Source organism: Adiantum capillus-veneris, chromosome 17 (assembly GCF_014529385.1).
Source record: "Adiantum capillus-veneris isolate H3 chromosome 17, ASM1452938v2, whole genome shotgun sequence".
Lineage (NCBI taxonomy): Eukaryota > Viridiplantae > Streptophyta > Polypodiopsida > Polypodiales > Pteridaceae > Adiantum > Adiantum capillus-veneris.
The window spans coordinates 51,023,707-51,044,658 of NC_140947.1; the positions used below are offsets into that span (position 1 = coordinate 51,023,707).

The window sequence follows — 20,952 nt, forward strand, 5'->3', positions numbered from 1 at the left end:
GTTTCCACAAATTGAGATACATATTTATACATGCCTCTCCAACAATACATTTCTTTCAATTTGACAAAGGTGCCCCATAAACCTTGATGTCCAATCCATTGAGTCTCTCATAAAACTCCTTGAAGATTAGTTTTTGTGTCTCTTGATGACACAACTCTTTGTGGTGTGCCATTCCTTTGCTTTGTATGCTTCCATAGGTAACCATTCTTTAGAGAGCATCCATAAACCTTTTCCTTGGTGTTCTTTTGAATTCTTGTTTACAGCAATCTCCTTGCCTTTCCAATGTGCTCAAATACCGTCCGCCAACCACCTTCATACATCTCTTTTGAAAAAGCCTCGAGTGCATTTTCCAAGCATTTATCATCACTTCACATGTGCAATGCTATAAAACTTTATACCTACATCTCCCCCCCCAATGACCACGATCTCTTCATCTTCATACATTGCTCCAGATGTGCTTGCCATGGAATTATTCTTCCCTACTATATGTTTGAACTCTCGATTCAAGGACATGATGTAAGCCATCCGTCACAGGATTGCAATGTCTAAGAGTGAACAATTTTTTACCATTTCACAAGGCAAGCAATTAGTGTACTACTATCACAAATGCGCATATGAACTTACATCTCATTACTGTGACTACTCTCCATAATTTAGGTAGATAAGGAAACAATTGAAGCACAAAATTACGCTACGATTTCACAAAACAAATCAATACACAGTACCATCACCACATACAACTTTTCCTAGCTCGCTATCAACAGCTGTCTTTCTATTCCGACACAAGTTGGCACATTTGAGCATGCATCTATGCAAGCACACTATGGCTTTCACACACCAACACAGAGCAACAAGCACTTGCAAGATGCTTACATGCGTATGTTAATTAAATCATAAGAGAATCCTCACCCCCCACTCCCTCTTCTGCACATATAAGCAGCTGTCAATTTGGGTATTTAAACCACTGATGGGATTACAAAGCACTAAAGTTTAAAAATAAGTTATTCAGGAAAAAAGTTAAATTTGCACACTTGCAGTAATACATTACCAAAATAGAAGCAAATTTGCAGCTCCTTAGAATTGCCTCTTCCATGAGGGCTGGCAATATAGAGAAATTACTGCAGAAAAAAATGAATAACTAACCACTAATTATAATCATGAAGATAATTTTCGAAGACTCCCATATACAGCACATCGGTGATGTACATTTGTCCACAAAATGCTTTGATTCACAAGGACAAGCCAGCTGATCTTTCCCGGAACAAGCTTAACAAGTCCTAATAAGGAAATTTAAATTCCTGTGAAGTTTTCCCCCATCTTCTAAGAGTTGATGTTGAATAAATTCAAATGTTCGCGATGTTCATACCCAACAAGAGAGAAGGCTTACACAACTTGCAACACTTGGTAGCTTCATAACAGACTGATTGGCAATACCAAGGAAATTCTACCACAAACAATAGATGATACATTCCACATGTGGCTATGTAGAGGCTAAATACAGTAAGGCTGACATAATCATCAACATCCTTATGGAAGGTAGACCATCGCTGCTGGCTACAATAAACTTCCTTATGGAAGGCAGACTATTAAGTTAACACTTGTTGGCGATAAAGCTAGTGTCAACTGAATATAGATAATAGAAGTGCAACTCGCAGCAGTAACCTGGGCTGCATTCCGCCTGAACATAGGTGCAAGCATAAAACAGGTACACTCCTCTGCCTGGACCGCCAGCATCTACAGCTTCAATTAGCCACCCCCCAAAAATCACAAACCCCATTTGCTTGAAATAATCCAGACAAAATTCACAAACCCCGTTCACTTGATGTAGCCCAAATGCCACAGAACATAAAACCCATACGAATGATATGACCAGTACACGTATTCATAAAGGGCTATTTAAAACAGCATAGTTTCTGGTGACATAGATACTCACCTTGCTTAAAGCAAATCACCAAAAACTTATGCAATAGACCAGAACAAGCTACATAAAAGCCAGCCATGTGACGTGGAAAACGCTTGGAATTCAGCAGCTGCACATTTAAGGACTCAATATTCAAGTCAAAAATGCGGGCACAATCCAATTCAGACTGGCCATCTGAAAATATACTTCTATTACATCTAAAGAAAGGGCATTACAAAATCGGTTCACTGCCTCCCTTTGCAAAAACCTTAGTCAAACAGACTGAATCCCATGTCCTGCAGGCAAGCAAAAAGAAACATATCAGTACATGCTCAGCAACCAGCATAGGGCTTCACATGCACGAAGACAATGGGCAGAAACACCAGAAAAATGAACCGAAAACAGCCAATGCAATCTAGATCTCTTGACTGAGGATTTTTACTTCATGAGTACTCATGCAGAAAATACTAGTTTCTACTGGGCAACCATTTGACTAACCCCTGACCACTGAAAAAACGGGTATTGAGTTTAGGCATTCAAGCACAATACTTCACACTCAGAATGTTTCTAGTTTTCCTAAGGAGCCTGGATCATTCATCATATAAACATACATCAACAGAACCAAGAAGTTATGACACAGCACACCCGACTCTGACTCAAGACAATATAAGAAACACGTCCACAATTCTCATTTTCAAACTGAGGAAAATCTGTAGCACAAGAATAAGAACCAGTACATCATCGGACTCCTCCTCGGGCTCCTTCTTTTCCTCTTTCTCCTCCTTTTTCTCCTCAACTGCTGCGGCAGGACCTGCACCACCACCACCTCCTGCACTGACCACAACGCCACCACCTCCACCTGCAGGGACAGAAGCAAGCTTCTCCTTTCCGGCAGCAATGAGCTCCACAATGTCCTTGCCTTTCAACTCGCTCAGTAGCAAGTCTATCCTGTCATCGTCAGCTTCAGAACCAACTGCAATCACAAATCATATCAGTACATCGTGGTAGATTCATGCCACCATTAAAAAACAGAGCAGCGGTAACATAAAAGTATGTAAGCATTCAATAACTCCCATGATCCATGGATAAGAAGCGAGAATTTCATGATCCTGTGAGTACTGCACAGGCACAAGGCCAGAATACCAAGAACCAATTCACAAACAGCACACTGCGCCTCATTGAGAGGAAAACTAGGCGACTGCCAGAATCAAAGCAATCAAAATACCGATACATAGAACAGATCTTAACAAAAAGGCATACAGGCTACCGTACAAAGAATGCAGCTCAAGATGAGTAGGAACCCTAACAGCGGAAGCCTCAACTTACCTGAGCCAAGAATATTCTTGATGTCGGCAGCGGAAGGCGAGCAGTTGCCCCCCAGCAGCGCCAGCAGGTAAGCCGCGACTACCTTCATCGCTGCAATCAAGCGCACTCCTCGCACAGCTCGTAGGCGATCAGGTGCGCTAGAACGAAGGTTCCCAAATGTTAAAAGAGCTTCACGGGCTGCAAAAACCCTAGTTATACTATTCCAGCGTTAAGGGCTGTGTGCTAAGTGAATGGTTACTTTTATGATGGTGTGCGAGATGACAATCCTCAATCAAAAGGTCTTCAACTCGTGTGTGAGAGGGTATGCAACGATGACTTGCCTGATCATGCACATCCTAGGTGTCACACTATCATTGAAGGTATGGTGAGAGCATGGTGAGAGCCTAACTTTCATCAATGCCTCTGATGTGGCACAAACAAGAACATGCTGATATTCTTCGCTGACCAAAACACATTGTGATGGTGTATGGACTGAAGATATGGTAAGGGCATTACTTTGTTAGAGCCATTGATGTGGCATTAAGAAAAACGAGCAGATACTCCTTGCCACCTTCGACGATGGTGTCAAACATGATAGTTGTGTAGAATTGTACATGAACAAAAGGGGCGGGGGGAAAAAAGAGAGGGGGGGGAGGGCGGGGGGGGGCAAGCTATGGTTCTTTCAAGAGAAGGTCAAATCACTTTCCCCATAATAAACTTGTATAAGCTTAAATTACAAGACCTATGTGTTTTTATCAAAAAATCTTCTCGATTAGGCATAATCACTTGGGATATGCTCTTGTGATTAGTTATTATATCTTCTAATCAAGGTATGTATATACGATGAGCAAGCTCTCATTCACATAACAAAAGCATTATGTTGTGGATGTATGTGAGCACACACACATACACAAACAGAGGAAGAAAGAGAAACATGTTCCCTTGTGGTTGTCATTGTGTGGCATGTATAGTGAAACCCCCCCCCCCCCCCCCCTCTCTCTCTCTCTCTCTCTCTCTCTCTCTCTCTCTCTCTCTCCCATCTCGCCTCCTCAAGGGAACCAAGTTTTGGATAGCAAAGGAATCGACTACCAACCAACTGAAACTCAAGGCAAGCGAGCTCAAGAAGATACACGAAGCTCGCAAGCAAGGTAAATGGGAGGTCTACCGAGGTGGTAAAGCGGTCATCCAAGAGTTTCGGACTCCTAAAATGACGCCTCCATCCCTTGATCCCTCTTAGTTTTTTTTTCCCCCTTAGTTTTGAACTATTTTCTTTTACCCTATCAATGGTTCCTCAGACCTTAACTGATTTGTATCCCACGCCCTCACTCGAAGGAACCGTTGTACTGTTTTTTGTTTTGGTCCCATAGGTCATATCTGACCTCAATGGACGATAAATCAATCTATCTATCTCTCTCACCCTGTTTCGGCGAGATGACCGCGTGTGCTACAAAACTGAGAATCTCGAAGCCTTGACGAGTTACACCTTTTCAACTATCAAACTTGACCTTGACCATGTTCCCATAGCTGCAGCTCCAAGCCTCTGCCCCAAAGGGCCTCAAAGTGCAATCGACAAGTAAGGCTAGCTTTGCCATAGCTCTGTACAGGCTTGCCCACATAACAAGGAGTCATGTAGGCTTGCCCATATAACAAGGAGTCATGTCTTCTTTCAAAACACCGATTTCCAGCACACGCAAGAGTTTTCTTGCAGTGGTCGCTACGCCCATGAAGGATCCCACCGCTCACCAAGACACAAGGATCATGGCCCTAGAGACTCAGATTCAAGAACTTGTTTCAGAGAATGCTAAACTCAAACAACGCCTGAGTAATCTTGAGGATATGAAGGCAAAGGAGAGTGAAACTCTGCTCACAAAAACACACAAAGTCAAAGCTTCTCTCATTGAAACTATCACGGCAGCTCATAAACAAGCCCACGAGGTAGCGCATAAGAAAATCGATAACGAAATACAAGCAGCCTTACAAGAATGTAGGCTACAAGAATCCCTTTCCCTCAAGATTAGGATTGGAGGACTCTCCCCACCATGGTGCACCAAAGAGGACACCCTCGAAGAAGCCATCACCAAGCTCAATGACATTCTTCAATCAGTCAACATCGAGCCGGACATTGTCTCTTGGATCAACAACATGCATAGGCATGTGCCACCTGGCCAATGCATCCTCTTTTTCAAGAACAAAGAAGAATGGACGAGGCTACTATGCGCCTACTGCCTCAAGGGGACAAAGCTTTGGATCCTTGACGAATTGACTACAAATCAACTCAAGCTTAAAGCAAGCGAGCTCAAGAAGATGCATGAAGCACGTAAACAAGGTAATGGGCAATCTATCGTGGCAATAAATCCATCGTTCAAGAGTTTTGAACTCCCAAGCCAGCTTCCCCTCCACCTGACCCCCCCAAGGTTTTGTTCTTGTTCTTTTCCTTTTCCCTTTACCCCCCTGATGGACCCTCAGTCCCTAAGTAATATGTATCTAATGCCTCCACCTTGAAAGAACAAATGTAATGTTTTTTTTTCGGTCCCATGGGTCATATCTGACCTCTGTGGACGATAATTAAATCTCTCTCTCTCTCTCTCTCTCTCTCTCTCTCTCTCTCTCTCTCTCTCTCTCTCTCTCTCTCTCTCTCTCTCTCTCTCTCTCTCTTTGTGTGTGTGTGTGTGTGTGTGTGTGTGTGTGTGTGTGTGTGTGTGTGAATGGGGCGCAAGGTTAGGGGGCTTCTCTATCTCCTTATGGCTTTGTATGAAAACACACTCTTTGATTCTTTTCTTATCACCATATAGCTTTATATTTTCTCTTCTTGTCACATTTTTCAGTCATTAGACAAATCCCCTCTTGTAGGGATCGCCCATCATGTAGAGTAGCCTATATTACCTGCTTTGATCATTAGTAATGTCAACATTTTATCCGTGTGATGGACTGTATAAAGCACATGCACCCCATTTTCACCTCTCTTTCTTAGAGTTGAATAGAAGTGATTCTTCATTGTTTACATTGTGTCATTGGTCTTGTGTGCTCATGAAACAACCTTGCTAGGTCAATTTTAGTTAGGTATCGATCCTCATTTGGTGGGTCATTCATTTAAGTGGAATTTGATTCCATGCATTGCATTTAGAATAGGTATCTTTTTCATCATCCATGAGGGCTTCTTCTTAGGTTTAAAAAGATCATTAAATTTCAACATTCCCCTTCTTAGATTTTGGGATATTAGGTACAGCTACCTCGTCAATCTTCCCATGTGTTGTACAAGCGGAGCTGGCCTTGGTTGCCAATTAGGCATTTGTTTGGCCTTCATTTTGTTTGGTGTATACATTTAAGCGATGGCTTTGTTGTGAAACTCTTTATTATCCCTCTCTCCTTAAAAATCTATGTTTATGTGAAAGGCAATTGGGGAAGAAGCTTCTCTATATCTATCTCCCCATGTAGCTCTTGTAAGATATTCACAACATTTTAATCAATGTTGTCTGACAATTTTACATGAAATGTCACAAAATTGAATGAATGCCATGTTTAAGAGCTAAATGATAGCTACAAACAGATTTGGTGGTGGAAAATTGTCCTCAAAACCCTCAATCTTGTAACACTCTCTCATCCTTTTTGCCTCTCTCCTAGCTCTCTCATCTATTTAGCCTCTCGTCCACTCTAGGAGGTGCCCATGACTATGTTCTTTCTTGACCTCTCTTGCTTTCTCCCTCTTTCTACTTGAGACCTTGATAGACTATCCATAGCACTCTCTTGTAAGGTATGAGTGTTGGCTTTTCTCTCTCTCAATTGTTATTTTGATATGTTAGTAGTATCAGAGTCACTACTATGCTCTTGGTGATGGTGTGGGAAAGCACAAAATTATAGAGGTTTTCCCAAACTATTATGTACTCTTCATGTTTCTTTGGTCATAGATCTATCATATTATTTCTTGAAAGTGCAAACAATTAAGGAATGGTCAAGATATGTCATGCATTTTAATAGAGTGAGAAAGGTAAATGTAAGACCTTGGTATTGGCATGTTAATCTCCTCCCATCCAACTTCCTTAAGTAGAACTCCTTGGCTCCCAGCCTTGCCTTCTTACACAAATTTTGTCTTGACATTCCTCCCGCCTTGGAGTAGAGTTTTTGTCCTCGAAAACAAAAGTGGAAATTTTCTTCTTAAGAACACATGTTTTATTAAGTGGCATTTTCTTTAGGCCTTTCTTTCCACTTGACTAGTACTAACAAGAAACATGATACCATGTTCGTAATTCATGAAAATCCATGGTTCTTTTAGGCTCGTGCAACAATATTGAACTTAATACTCATAGTATAATTGAACCATAGGTTAAGCACAAACTACCTAAATATGACCTTAGTAGTGTGCAATTTACTTGTTGAAGGTAATGCTAAGATGAAGACTTAACATATACTAGAAAAAAGAACCTTTCTATAAACATTGAACCATAACTAGACATGAACATATTTCATGGTTGGGCTCAACAAATAAAATATTTTTTTCACGTTAAGTAGCCTTTGCTATATATGTTAGATAGAATCATAAATAGGTATGCATGTGTATGCAACCTGAGATGCTTTTGATCCAACTATCCATAAGGCTATAGTGCTTTTGAAAACTTGGTTTCATAAACAAGCATAATCATAACTTGTTACATTAACAAGCACTTTCTTGATATTTTCATTCACGGCATCATTCCAGGGAGGAATTGTTACCATATACATATGGTAGTGATGTGTGTGAACACACTTAGGACCGCCGGGGCATTTTTCCCTCTTTGGGAGGTTTTTTCCCCCGTGCATTGTATATACACCCATCATTCTAGGACTATCTATCTTTCCATTGCACACTAAGTAATACACTCTTGATTGTGTGCCTTGAGCTTCCTTTGTCTTCTCCAAGCTGTGTGTGTTTTCTTGCAACCCTAATTCCAACACTATTTTTATTTATGAAGCCAACAAATTTTTTTCTCTCTAGTTTGAAGTTTTGGATTTGCTAGAGAACAACTCCTAGGCAAGTTTTCCAAACTCGAAGCAGTCATGTTCAACCCATTATCTACAAGGCAGATTTTCAACATGAGTCAAGGATAATCGGCAAGGGATATTGGACAATGCAGGCATGGCTTGTATGTGTAATTATTATAGATATTTTTATGCTTTGAATACAAAACCCTACTCCACAAGGTCAATTATCAGCAAGGTAACTCTGTCTCAACTTTGAATCTGGACACAAGGTAACATATGGGTGTCTTGACAATGCACAAGTCATCAGTTGGGAGTACGACTTTGTATGACCAAGGTACATTGATAATGACATGTTTTAACTATGGAGTACAACTCCATATGAGGCTAACCACAATGATTATGGAGTACGATCCCGTATGAAGCTGCCCATGGGCAAGGCTTGTGTAGACCTCTGGTGTAGACCAAGAGGCTAGAACAAGGTTCTGATACATGCAAGTCTTGTCATATGCCCCGATTAAGGAGCAAGGCTTTATATTTATGTATGCATTGGATGTATAATTACTTCAAAGCCATTGTACCTTGCCAATATGCAGACAAATAGGTACGGAAAGTACATTGTGTGAGTGCGCGAATGCGATGCGTGTGCGGAGAGTGAGAAGGGGGGGGGGGAGAGAGAGAGAGTACACTGGATGTGGGTGGAGCTCCCAAATCTCATTGTATGAGCACAATGTCAGAATGAGTGAGAGCTCCTTATTCTTTGTATGTATAAAGAATAAGGAGATACATGTGGGCGGCCGGACAGTGGACGGCGGGGCAAAGCACGGTGAGGCATGAAGGTGCCGCGAGAAGCGTGTGCGAGTGCAAGTGCGAGATCAGAGAGAGAGAGAGAGAGAGAGAGAGAGAGAGAGAGAGAGAGAGAGAGAGAGAGAGAGAGAGAGAGAGAGAGAGAGAGAGAGAGAGAGAGAGAGAGAGAGAGAGAGAGAGAGAGAGAGAGACCTTCTTTTGGCTGGAGCGCACATCAACGTTATCCTATCCAGTTCCTTATTCTGCTGTATTAAAGAATAAGTGTATAATGGTTAAGTTAGTAGATGGGTTAGTAGTAAGTGGGATGTCTGGCCAGTTGGCCTGAATCCCAACAAACTCCCACTTGAAGGCCAATGCAGCTCAAGTGACCTGGTATGTACAACCGTGAAGCAATCTAGTGCTTTAACCTATACCCATCAACTCACTGCACTGTGTAAACCGCTCCAAAGCTAAGCCTTTCATCAAAGCATCTACTGGGTTGTCGTCAGTGTGTACCTTGACCAAATCAATGAGCTTTTTGGCCAAGAAATCTCTCACGAGATGATACCTGACTTCAATGTGTTTCGATTTGGAGTGAAACACGAGATTCCTTGCCAATGCAAGAGCACTCTGACTATCACAATATATCACTGGAGTCTCATCAATGCCAAGATTTCTGACTAAGCGAGATAACCATACAGCCTCTTTACTTGCATCTGACAATGCAACGTACTTTGCTTCTGTAGTGGAAGACGACATACAATCTTGAAGACATGACCTCCAAGATACTGCTGCTCCAGCAAATATGAAGACATAGCCAGATGTCGATCTCCTATTGTCGACACAACCCGCATAGTCTGCATCCGCATAGCCCAGGATGGATGCATCACTGTTCCCGAAGTGTAAACACCTGTCGTCCGTACCTTTGAGGTACCTAAGAATGTGCTTCACTGCTTCCTAATGCTTGCTGCTAGGATTTGCCATATATTGGCTCACCACTCCCACTGCAAAAGCAATGTCTGGTCTTGTGGCCACCATAGCATACATGAGACTTCCCACTGCCAAAGAATATAGTATCTTAGCCATTTCAGCTTGCTCAGCATCAGATTTGGGTGCATCTTCCTTGCTGAGTTTCAAGAATGCCTGCATTGGGGTACTCAATGCTTTCCCGCCCTGCATATTGAAACGCTGCAAAACTTTCTCAATGTATGTTTCCTGAGATAACTCAAGAATACGACGTTTGCGATCTCTTTTGATTTACATGCCAAGAAAGTGTGTAGCATCCCCCAAATCTTTCATTGCAAAATTATTGTTAAGTGTTTTCTTCAAGTTGGTAATTTCCACAATGGATTTCCCAGCTATAAGCATGTCATCAACATACAAAACTAGAATGATCATCGAGCCATCATCTAACTTTCTTGTATACAAGCAGTGATCCTCTTCACTCCTTTTATATCCTTGAGACCTCATACATGCATCAAATTTATGATACCACTGCCTTGAACCCTGCTTTGAGCCATAAAGTGCCTTTTTGAGCTTACATACTAGCTCCTCACTAGATGCGTTCTCCTGAACAAACCCTTCAGGCTGCTGCATGTAAACATCCTCATCGAGATCCCCATGAAGAAATGATGTCTTCACATCCATTTAGACAAGTTCCATGTCCTCAATCGCTACAAGACCAAGTACGTTTCTAAGCGTTGTCATCTTGACCACAGGCGAGAAGGTTTCATCAAAATCGACTCCCTTTTGCTGTTTGAACCCTTTGGCTACAAGTCTAGCCTTGTACTTTGGATTTGGATCACCTGAGGTAAATTTCTTAAACCCATTTGCAAGGTAAAGCTTTCGCATCATTTGGCAGTTCTACCAAGTCCCAAGTGTCATTAGCCAGAATTGAGTTATACTCAAATTTCATAGCCTGCTCCCACTTCACCACATCATCCGTCATCATGGCTTCTTGGTAGCAGCTTGGCTCACCGCAATCGGTCAACATGATGTAATCAAGGCCTGGCTCGAAACGCGCAAGTGGATGAGAGACTCTAGTAGACCGTCTCACTCCTCGACCATTGCTATCCGCTCCCTATGGAGCGTTGCTAGTGGAAGGTACATCACTAGCCCACTGAGTTGATTTCACTGTCTCTGAGGCAACATCCTCAAAAGTGACTCTCTGAATCTCTATTTCCTTGATAGGTTGTTTATGCATCTTTGACTCATTGAAGATCACATCTGAACTACGGATGACTTGACGAGATTCCGGATGCCAGAGACGGTATCCCATCTCTCCATCTGCACCATATCCAATGAAAATACATTTGTGTGACTTTGGCTCTAACTTCTGTCGAAGTTGTTTAGGCACGTGAGCATAAGCTTCACAACAAAAAACATGTAGATGGTCATAGTGGGGCTTACATTTAGACCATAACTCTTCTGGAATCTCATAATTCAATGGTGTACTAGGCGAACGATTTATAATATGCACTGCAGTCAAGACGGCTTCTGCCCAAAAGCCTTATGTGAGATTTGCTCTATAAAGCATGGTTGTGACTCTTTCCTGAATCGTATGATTCATGCGCTTAGTAACTCCATTCTGAGCTGGTGTGTATGGTGCAGTAAACTGCTCTTTAATCCCCCTTTTAGCACAAAAATTATCAACTCCTTGGAGACATACTCTCCACCGTTGTCAATCTGCAACCTCTTGAGTTTCTTGCCAGACTGATTCTCAACGAGTGCCAAAAGTTTTTGGAACACAGGAAGAACTTGATCCTTATGTTTCAAAGGATATGCCCACATCTTTCGAGTAGAGTCATCTACGAATGTCACAAAATAGCTGCCCCCCCCTAGATATTTCATTGACATAGGACCACAAACATCACTATGTACTAAATCTAGAGGTTCGGGTAGCTTTTGACCCAATGGTAAGTGCACGGACCTAGTTTGTTTGCCATAGATATAATGCTCACAAATAGGAAAGTGAACATTACACAAGACAGGTAAGTAGCCAAAACGAGTCAGAGTTCTCATTCCTTTTTGGCTAATATGACCTAGCCGGCAATGCCACAACTCAGTAGACGGCAGCTCGGCTATAGATATGTAATCATGACCAACATCTGACACATGCATGGAATACAAGGTACCATGCTTCTGACCTCTGAGTACAACAAGATTACCTTTGTGTACTATCCACGAACCATTGCCAAATGTGGTGTTGTAGCCCAAATCATCAAGCTGACCAACAGAAATCAAGCTTTTAGTCAACTTGGGCACATGTCTGACATTCCATAAAGTAAAGTGCGTGCCATTCCTTAGATGCAATTTGACGTTTTCGACACCCTCAATGTCTAGTTCATAAGCATCACCAAGTCTCACTTTGCTACAAGAGTGAGAATAAGTAGAGAACCACTCTCTATGTGTTGTCACATGGAAACTCGCACCAGAATCTACTATCCAATTCTGTGCATACTGCGCATCTTCTGTAACAAGAGCCTCGATAGGTAGATCTGCTGTGAAGAGCAATACGTCAGAGGTAAGTGGCATAACAACCGCTGAAAGAGTCTCTACAATAGGAGCATTTGAAGACTCTAGCACATTGATCTCTTCTAACTTTGCTTTGCCCTTGTTTGAATCATCAGACCTAGAAGTTTCACCGGATTGTTTATCCTTCTTGCTTTGCTGCCATTTCTTGCAATCCTTCTTCACATGCGCTTTTTTATGGCAGTGATAGCACTCGACATTACGCATAGAACCCCGAGGCTTACTGCGTGAGCCCCCACGTTCCTTGCTTTTGGCACGACTTTGAGTGCGACCCCTCTGTCTATCACTAGAAACATACGCATCACCATCCTTCTTGCCTCTGAGAGATTTCCTGCAAATATCCTCAGTAAAGAGACTCCCAAGGATGTCATTGTACACTAGACTAGTACCATGTGTTGAGTTGCTAATCGCAGTACAGAACATATCCCTAGATGAGGGTAAACTGCATAGCAAGAAGATACATTTGATTTCCTCATCGAAGACCAAACCTTGAGTGGTCAACTGAGTGAAAATGATATTGAACTCATTAATGTGAGTAGAAATAGTGCCCTCTTCCTTCATACGAAGGTCAAACAGATTTTTCATCAAGAAAACCTTATTAGTGGCACTTTTGTTCTCATAACTGGAGCACAACTTATCCCATACATCTCTAGCAGTCCTTTCTCCAACTATAGTAAAGTACACAGATTCGACCAAATGCAAACAGAGGGTAGATTTGGCCTTAGCATCAAGTTTCTCCCACTCAACATCTGTATACTCGCCCTCTGGCGCTCCATGATAGGATCCAACTGGCCTTTTTGTATAAGAACATCTTGAATCTGCTCTTTCCAGATAACAAAATTCGTCCCATCAATTTTTTGGATATCGTAAATATCCTTTTCACCACTAGATGACATGGTTGCAAATTAAAGATAATATAGCGATAAACACTGGTAATTTTGGGAAAATTTCGACAGAGTTTCCCCAGAAAAACTGACAGAATCTCAATCCAAAACCGTCACAAGAGATCAGTAACGCATCAAAAATAATGCTCTCAAAGCATAAGATAGGCGCATCAACCACTAACTGGGCATAAAAAGTCAAAAGCTGACCCAAGACTGCCAACACAACGTCAAATGCACCTAGCCCTCTCTATACATGTCCTATGGCGAGGTCACGAAAAAGGGGTACTCCAGCAACTTGTATCACCGAAAGGATCTCAACATTCAAGAATCCCCCAGCTCAAGAAAAACCTCACGCTATTGACCCTCACAAAAGGTTATGCAGACAAGAAACCAGCCTAGTCTCAGAAAGGGCCTCCGAACCGAGTCTCAGAAACCGTCGGGATTGCCAGAAACAAGCCAAATCGGCTCCACAAAAGGTACATATGGTAGTCTCTACAACTCAATGTACATCCACTGTCAACAATACTGCAAGGTGCAGTATAGGCGCTCAAACATGCGCCAAACGGAAAATGTGCAAGCAGTAAACAAATCCCAGCGGGGTGTAAAACCGCTCTCAAAAGAGCTCAAGCACTATCAAAAGTGCCAAAACAGTGCATATGCGCATCAAGTACTCCCACTGAAATCTATGCTGATGCAAAACACTGCAACCTGTAAGAAACCTGGATGTCCTGTATGTATGCAAGAATGTGTGAGGAGATGGATGCCCAAAAAACCCGAGCCAATGTCGATGCCGAAAAGTGCTCCTAATCAGCCCATAAACACTGTCTCAATAGCACATAATAGCCATAAAACGGCTATATACAATCCCAAAATAGTCTTTGAACAACTTGCACCTGTGTCCTGTAACTGTATCTATATCTGTAGCAAAAGAGGAGCTGAAAAATACAACTCTTGAAGCATAGCTCGGTTGAAGCTTTCGACTACACGAACAGCTTCGAAAGGGGGGTAAAACCCTAGGATGCCCAGGACGCCTGGTGGAAACGCTCTCGGAATGTTGAATTTGCCGATGCCAAAATTAGAAACCTATTTGCACTTTTGAAAGTGCACGTGCGCGGATGCGAAAAACGGCAAGCACAAACCCTGCTCTGATACCAGTAGAAGGTGCCATGGGAAGCGTGTGCGAGTGCAAGTGTGAGAGCAGAGAGAGAGACCTGCTTTTGGGTGGAGCGCACAGCAACGTTATCCTGTTTTGCAGCGTCTTATTCTGCTGTATTAAAGAATAAGTGTATAATGGTTAAGTTAGTAGATGGGTTAGTAGTAAGTGGGATGTCCGGCCAATTGGCATGAATCCTAACAAGGCACACTGCCTTTACCTAACATTCTCCCACTAAAGGCTGTGTGCCGATAAGTGGCGAGAAGACTAGCCTACAACTAGTATATACAAGAGGTGAGAGAAGACAGCTCTCAACCTATGCCCACTAGCTCACTCTGTAACCGCTCTAGTGTAGATGCAACATGCATACCACTAGGACTAGAGCTACGATGACACTCTTGATGTAGGTATCACTCTTGATGTAGGTATCAAGTGACGACCTGCATGGCTCCACAATGCACAATGCCTGTGTCAGTCATCACACAATTGACAACTCCCACTATAAATGCACCAACTGCATAAGCAAGATCAGGTCTCAAGACCAAAAGGTCAGACATGAGAGACCGGAAAGCCAACAAAACATGCACTATGTATGCCAACCTATCCCTGTCAGCAACCTTAGTGCCATATGCATCCTCATCAGGAACCACTTGACTATGCATCACCATATCATCTGGCAAAGGCATATCTATTGAGAATGACTGCAAAACCCAAAAATTAGCACCACTGCAATCACACTTCAATGTCTGAAGGACATTGTCACCTTCAAACATATCAGAAGCATCATAGAACAATGCATCGGTCTTTGGTCAAATGATGTCACCTCAAATGATGACTGACAAAGTTGTGCATCCCCAGAGATACCACTGTCTGCGTGAGCATCACCACAAGACAAATGCACAACCTGCTCTCCATGCAGCACATCCGCAAAAAAGAGACACGCCTTGTTTCTCGCTCCAAACATGACTGCAAATACAGAGAGACTACATATGCAAAGGGTATACCATACCACTCCTAGCACCTCTGGCTATCACCACCTCTAACTTGAAGCGTCTCCATATCCTTGCAAAAACTATGGCAAAAAATGCTCGAGATCACAAGACTCTCCCACTCAAGAGCAAACCACTGTCTCAAGCAAAGAAGGTGAGCAAACGGTCAAGCTCACTAGCATCTGCAATATGCATATTTATATGGAACAATAAGTCTCCCCTATAACTGGAGCGAAAAACTCAACTGTAAATCACAATGGAGATAACAACAAATGCCGAAATGGACAATCTAGGAATGTACTCGTTCGGAATCACCTTACAAAGTCATATACAAAGCCGAACCACTCTAGCCGGAGTATCACTCAATGGTGCCACAAATGACATACATATGTGAGTGAAAAATTGCTGCCAAAATGTGTCAATGAATGAACAATGTGATAGAAAACTGTAGCATACACAACTCCTCACTCCTGCGAGAGTGGGTACAAGAACACCAAACTGTGTCCAAACTGACAAAACCTATCAAAGTGAGAGTAAACATGTCAAAGTGAGAGTAAACATTTGATCACTGTTAAAGTGAAAATATATCAACCACTATACCATCAGAGAGCAAAGTGCAAATACACATCAACCATGGCAAGAATCTGGGAAGAATCCGACAGAGTTTCCCCTGAAAATTGAGCAAAAACTCAAGTACAATCTCTACCATAAACCATAACACTACTGAATGCCAATGAGTATAAATGCCAAAATGGCTCCACATTTTCACATACAATGGCAATCCGCACGCAACGTCATCAACGGAGTGACCGTACATAAGCAAGCGCCAAAAGAGTTGCCATCCGGAAACTTGATTGAGGCGAAAACAATGCTCTCAAGAGAGTTCACCAGCACTTAAAAGTGCTCACCAAAATGCATGTGTAATGGATATCAACCATGCGCCATAACCATATGCAAACCCATTCACAAAGACCATGAATCCAAGCACAAAATCACTGCCAAAGTATCATGTGAAAATCTGTGAAAGAAGCTCCACCTGTGTGCTCCTAAAACCGTGTCTCTCAAGAGACCACTTCGATGGTGTGTAAAGGCCTCCATACTTCGTTGCCCAAATCTACCAAAAACCCTTGAACCACAAGCTTTGCACAAGCTGAAATTGCATCTTCAACTCAGAATTTATGTACCCACTTGGAGCATCTGCCGTGCTTCCAAAAGTGCATCAAACTCGCACTTCCAAAAGTGCATCAAACTCACACATTATGCGAAAACAAAAAACTTGCAATTTCTGTATACAGCAAGTCTGAGCTGAATATCAGCAAAATGGTGAGGAATTTGCAAAAACTTTCTGCTACAAAGTTGTAGACCATGTTGAAACAGATGGGTCTCTAAAGTAGAATATTCAGATCTGTCTTCTACAAGGAGAAAAACAAATCTGAAGACAGTACTGCTGTGCACACAATTTTTAGGACAACACCTTCACTAACACACAATCTTCCACATTGTCTTTTGAGCTTCTACAAGAGTATACATCACTCTCAATTGAGCTCACAAGCTCCCATTGCATTCTCACGAAGCTTCCAAGCTTTCTTGATCTCTCAAACACCGAGAGCAAGCGAGCGAGCTATCGCCTCGAAGCTGTCGTGCTCTCCGCGATCACCATGCACTCTGATACCAATTGTGAGTGCGCGAATGCAATGCGTGTGTGGAGAGTGAGAAGGGGGGAGAGAGAGAGTACACAGGATGTGGGTGGAGCTCCCAAATCCTGCTGTATGAGCACAATGTGAGAATGAGTGAGGGCTCCTTATTCTTTGTATGTATAAAGAATAAGGAGATAAATGTGGGCGGTTGAACACTGGCCGACAGACACACAGGCAAAGCACGGTGAGGCACACCACCTTTACCTAACACATTGGACACACAGTCATGCCACGATATATTCCAAATTCCGATGCCAAGGACAATGGTTACAAAATTTGGTAAGTATGTTAAGTTTAAGTTTCAATTTTGAACTTATTCGCTTTGCAGGATTTTCTACAATGCCAACTTGACAAAGCAAATGTTACTTCGATCGAGTAAAGATTGGCTGTAAGATGAAATTTGATAGCTAAGCTTCTTGAGCTATCTATATCAAGATTGGGCAATCTAAGGATTTCTCAATAAGATGTACGCTTTGGCAAGGCCGATTTTCTTTACGAAAGCTTGACAAGGTCGACTATCTTTTTTGTTTTGACATAGGTGTGTCACCAGGAGCACCTGCTAGCTATGAGCACTCGGCTACGTTCTATCTCATTTTCAATGAACTAATGTGAAGCAAGGCTTCACTTTAGGGCATTCTGCATAGAAGTTTCTAAAATTTGGAATATGCTATTAGCATACGGACCTCGAGAAACTTGGCACAATGTCTATTTGATTTTCTTGTGGAGGTCGGTAGGATCCAAGCCACGATGGCACGTTAGGTACATTTGACAGCTCTAAATTTCTCAGCATATATGGCTACGAGCCATATATGGCTACGAGCCATCTTCAAGCAGAGATAACTGCTCTTAGAGAGGCAACAAGGTTAGTACATTTCAAGTTATACTTGTTTTATCTGTAATTTAATCTTTTATTTGCAAAACATTTCTCTGTTGAGCAAAGCAAAGTGCTTTGCTAGCCTTCATGTGACAAAAGGCTTATATCCAATACCACGGTAGTATCCATTGACTTCAGATCATGGATAATGGTACACATATTTCACACTAAGTGGATATAAGCTCATAGTTTGTGTTTGGCAACGATGCACTATGATGTATCCATGCCAGTTAAAACATGCAAGGCATGTATAACAGAAGTTCACAAGGTTGAGAATGTCATTGAAGCCAAGGGCTTATCAATCTATATTTCTAACATGCGTGCAGGGCATGCGAATAGGATGGCAGTATGTCTACTCCATCATTGTTTATGCTTCCATAATAACATCAGCTACTCTATCCCAGAATATTTGAGACTAGTAGATGGGCTTCCAATCGTTGTATACATATACAACGGTGAGCACTTCACATGTTTTTCTCTATGCATAAGGTGCAGCCAATCACAATGATGGTTTCTATGGGTAGCAAGTAGGCATGGCCTAGCTATCAAGTAATCGATTCATGGGAAGACATGAATAGATTACAAGAGCCTTCATGCAGGTAATCTCTTGTGTAAACGCCTGAGAAAATTTAGTATGACTATTTTCTCCTCTGTTCATGGAGGAAGAAGATTCTCTCACGACTTGGTTGTGAATAAGATTCCAATTGCAGAAGATTTATTGCTTAGTTACAACACTAATTAGGCCTCTAGGAGTGGTATTTTTAGGGGTATGATGCATTTGTGTGCATGTAGTTGTTTCATCTAACTGCTTTGCAGTAGCTCTGAATTGTGTAGGCACATTTTTTTTAAAGGCTAATGCATGCTCATTAATCTGTTGCATGCTTAATCAATATTGCATGTTGAATTTTTCTACATCCAAAGCTTGTATGCTGTAAGATCTGATGTTTAAATGTTCCCATAGATTATTGGTTCACCAAAAATGGAGCATGAAATTCAAATTGCAAAGATACAGATAGCTTGATTTTCATCTAGAAGTCAATTTTCTTCTGGAAAGAAATCCTATAAAGTTTAAGCCTACAAGCTATGGCCTTGATAAAGCCTGTTTTCCGGAAAGGGAGTAGTCACAGTGACAGCATGGAGAGTGGCTTAAGAGGCCAAGGGTTGCACCTTGTGAGGTGGCAAGTGGGCCACAAAGAAAGCTAATAGAGGGCAACCCTTTATGATGCTGAGAAGGAGAAGCAGAGGAGGGGATCAAAGCCACTCAACCCCACTTCCACTCAGGGCACAAATCATTAGCAACAACCATAGCCAAGGGACAAAAGAAGCCACACCTAGAAACAAGAGGTTGCCAAAGAGCGACCATAAAAGTGAAAGAAAATCACCAAGTTTGTGCTAAGAAAAGGCTAAAGTAGAAGGGGAAGGAGCTGGAAACAAAAAACATGGAGGCCAAAGGATAAAAGGAGGAAACCAGACTATGAGATAGAGGGAAATGGCCTCCTACTCACCACTCGACCATCCACTTGCATGGCTTGTATAAGTGACCCCCAAGCATGCATACAATGTGGGGTCATAGCCCCTTGCCCATGACCCTTATCCTCACACTACTTGCCCCTTGGAGAAGAGTTTAGGTGCTCAAAAATGAAAGAGAAAATCGTTTTTGAATCACACTTATGTTCTCCCAAGTGGAACCTTCCCTAGGCTCCTTCCACTTGATTGTAATGTGAGACTGAGGGGACTGGAGCATGCAACTCTTCACCCAACCATGTGCTATATAGGCCCTACCTAGCTAATAATAGGGCCCCCTTGACCACATGTCCGTCCTGGCCCTTGGCCTGCCGCTCGGTCTTACTCTAGGCCTGGCATTACTCCCCCTTGGAGAAACGTTTTTGTCCTAAAAAACAAAAGTGGTTGTATCTTCATAAGAACACTAACGTTTCCATAGTGGCATCCTTTAGGATCCACTGTTCGTTTTCCCGGAACACAGTTCAGTAGGAGGCTCAATGAAATCAAGAATAACATCTTGATTTTCCACATTGTTGTCCCTTTGCAACCATCTTGTGTAACTGGCCTATATTCGACATAGTGTGTAGACTCCATTTAGAACTCACTTGCGTATGCTAAACAAGTTATCACAACTAAGATGTACCCGAAAGAGTACCTCTTTTCACTTTCCATGAAAGTAAGTGGCCGACATAACTCATCAACAAAGTATAAGTCCTTCAATTGTTATCTTATTGCATTAGTAAACAACCCCACCATAAATAGTGTTCAAGGTTGAGAACCTGACTTAAACATGAAGAGGCTAAACCTATTTGCAAACATGCTTTACCTTATGGTTAGCAAACTCCAACTAGAGTGATACATGCTTTGTAATTGGATTGCTTGGTGCTAATGTACGTGCTTTCCATATCCTTTAGCACATGATTAATCTTGTAATCTGCCTATCCTCTTTGGATAAATGACAGTACTGAGGTGTGTTTCCCCACCGTTTATAAACAGTCTTACAAAATGACTGGTAAATAGGGATCACAATGCCTTACAACATAGCTGAGAAATCAACAATGTTATAAATAACCATCTTGGTTAACTTGAAAGATCCACAAGCACCCAACCCGAGCCATGACCTCTATTGGTGATTGTTAGATCTATGTCATGAATGTGCATGCCGCTTCAAATCAGCCTTTGCTAAACACTAGGGCCCATAACACCTAGTGTGCATGCATTTAGCAAAAATAGATCCAAACCTGCATATCCATGATCATACTTGCCAATACTTTATGGCAAATATGATGCTCATAGCACACATGAAAGAGGAGTGTAAATAGTTTTGAAAAGAAACTAAATACTTTCTATTGCAATCATTTGCAAGCCTTGCTAAAA

At 42.0% G+C, this 20,952-nt stretch overlaps 1 protein-coding gene across 1 annotated transcript; it reads right to left on the bottom strand.

The window, feature by feature from the left end:
• Positions 1–1,938: 1,938 nt before the first annotated feature.
• Positions 1,939–3,418, bottom strand: LOC147437230 (large ribosomal subunit protein P2-like). The gene is made up of 3 exons (XM_086486815.1): positions 3,227–3,418; positions 2,638–2,873; positions 1,939–2,196 (listed from the first exon to the last, which is right to left on the bottom strand). Exons 1-3 carry the CDS (start codon positions 3,312–3,314, stop codon positions 2,170–2,172), a joined length of 351 nt encoding a protein of 116 aa, XP_086342941.1. The 5' UTR covers positions 3,315–3,418; the 3' UTR covers positions 1,939–2,169.
• Between the last annotated feature and the right edge of the window lie 17,534 nt (positions 3,419–20,952).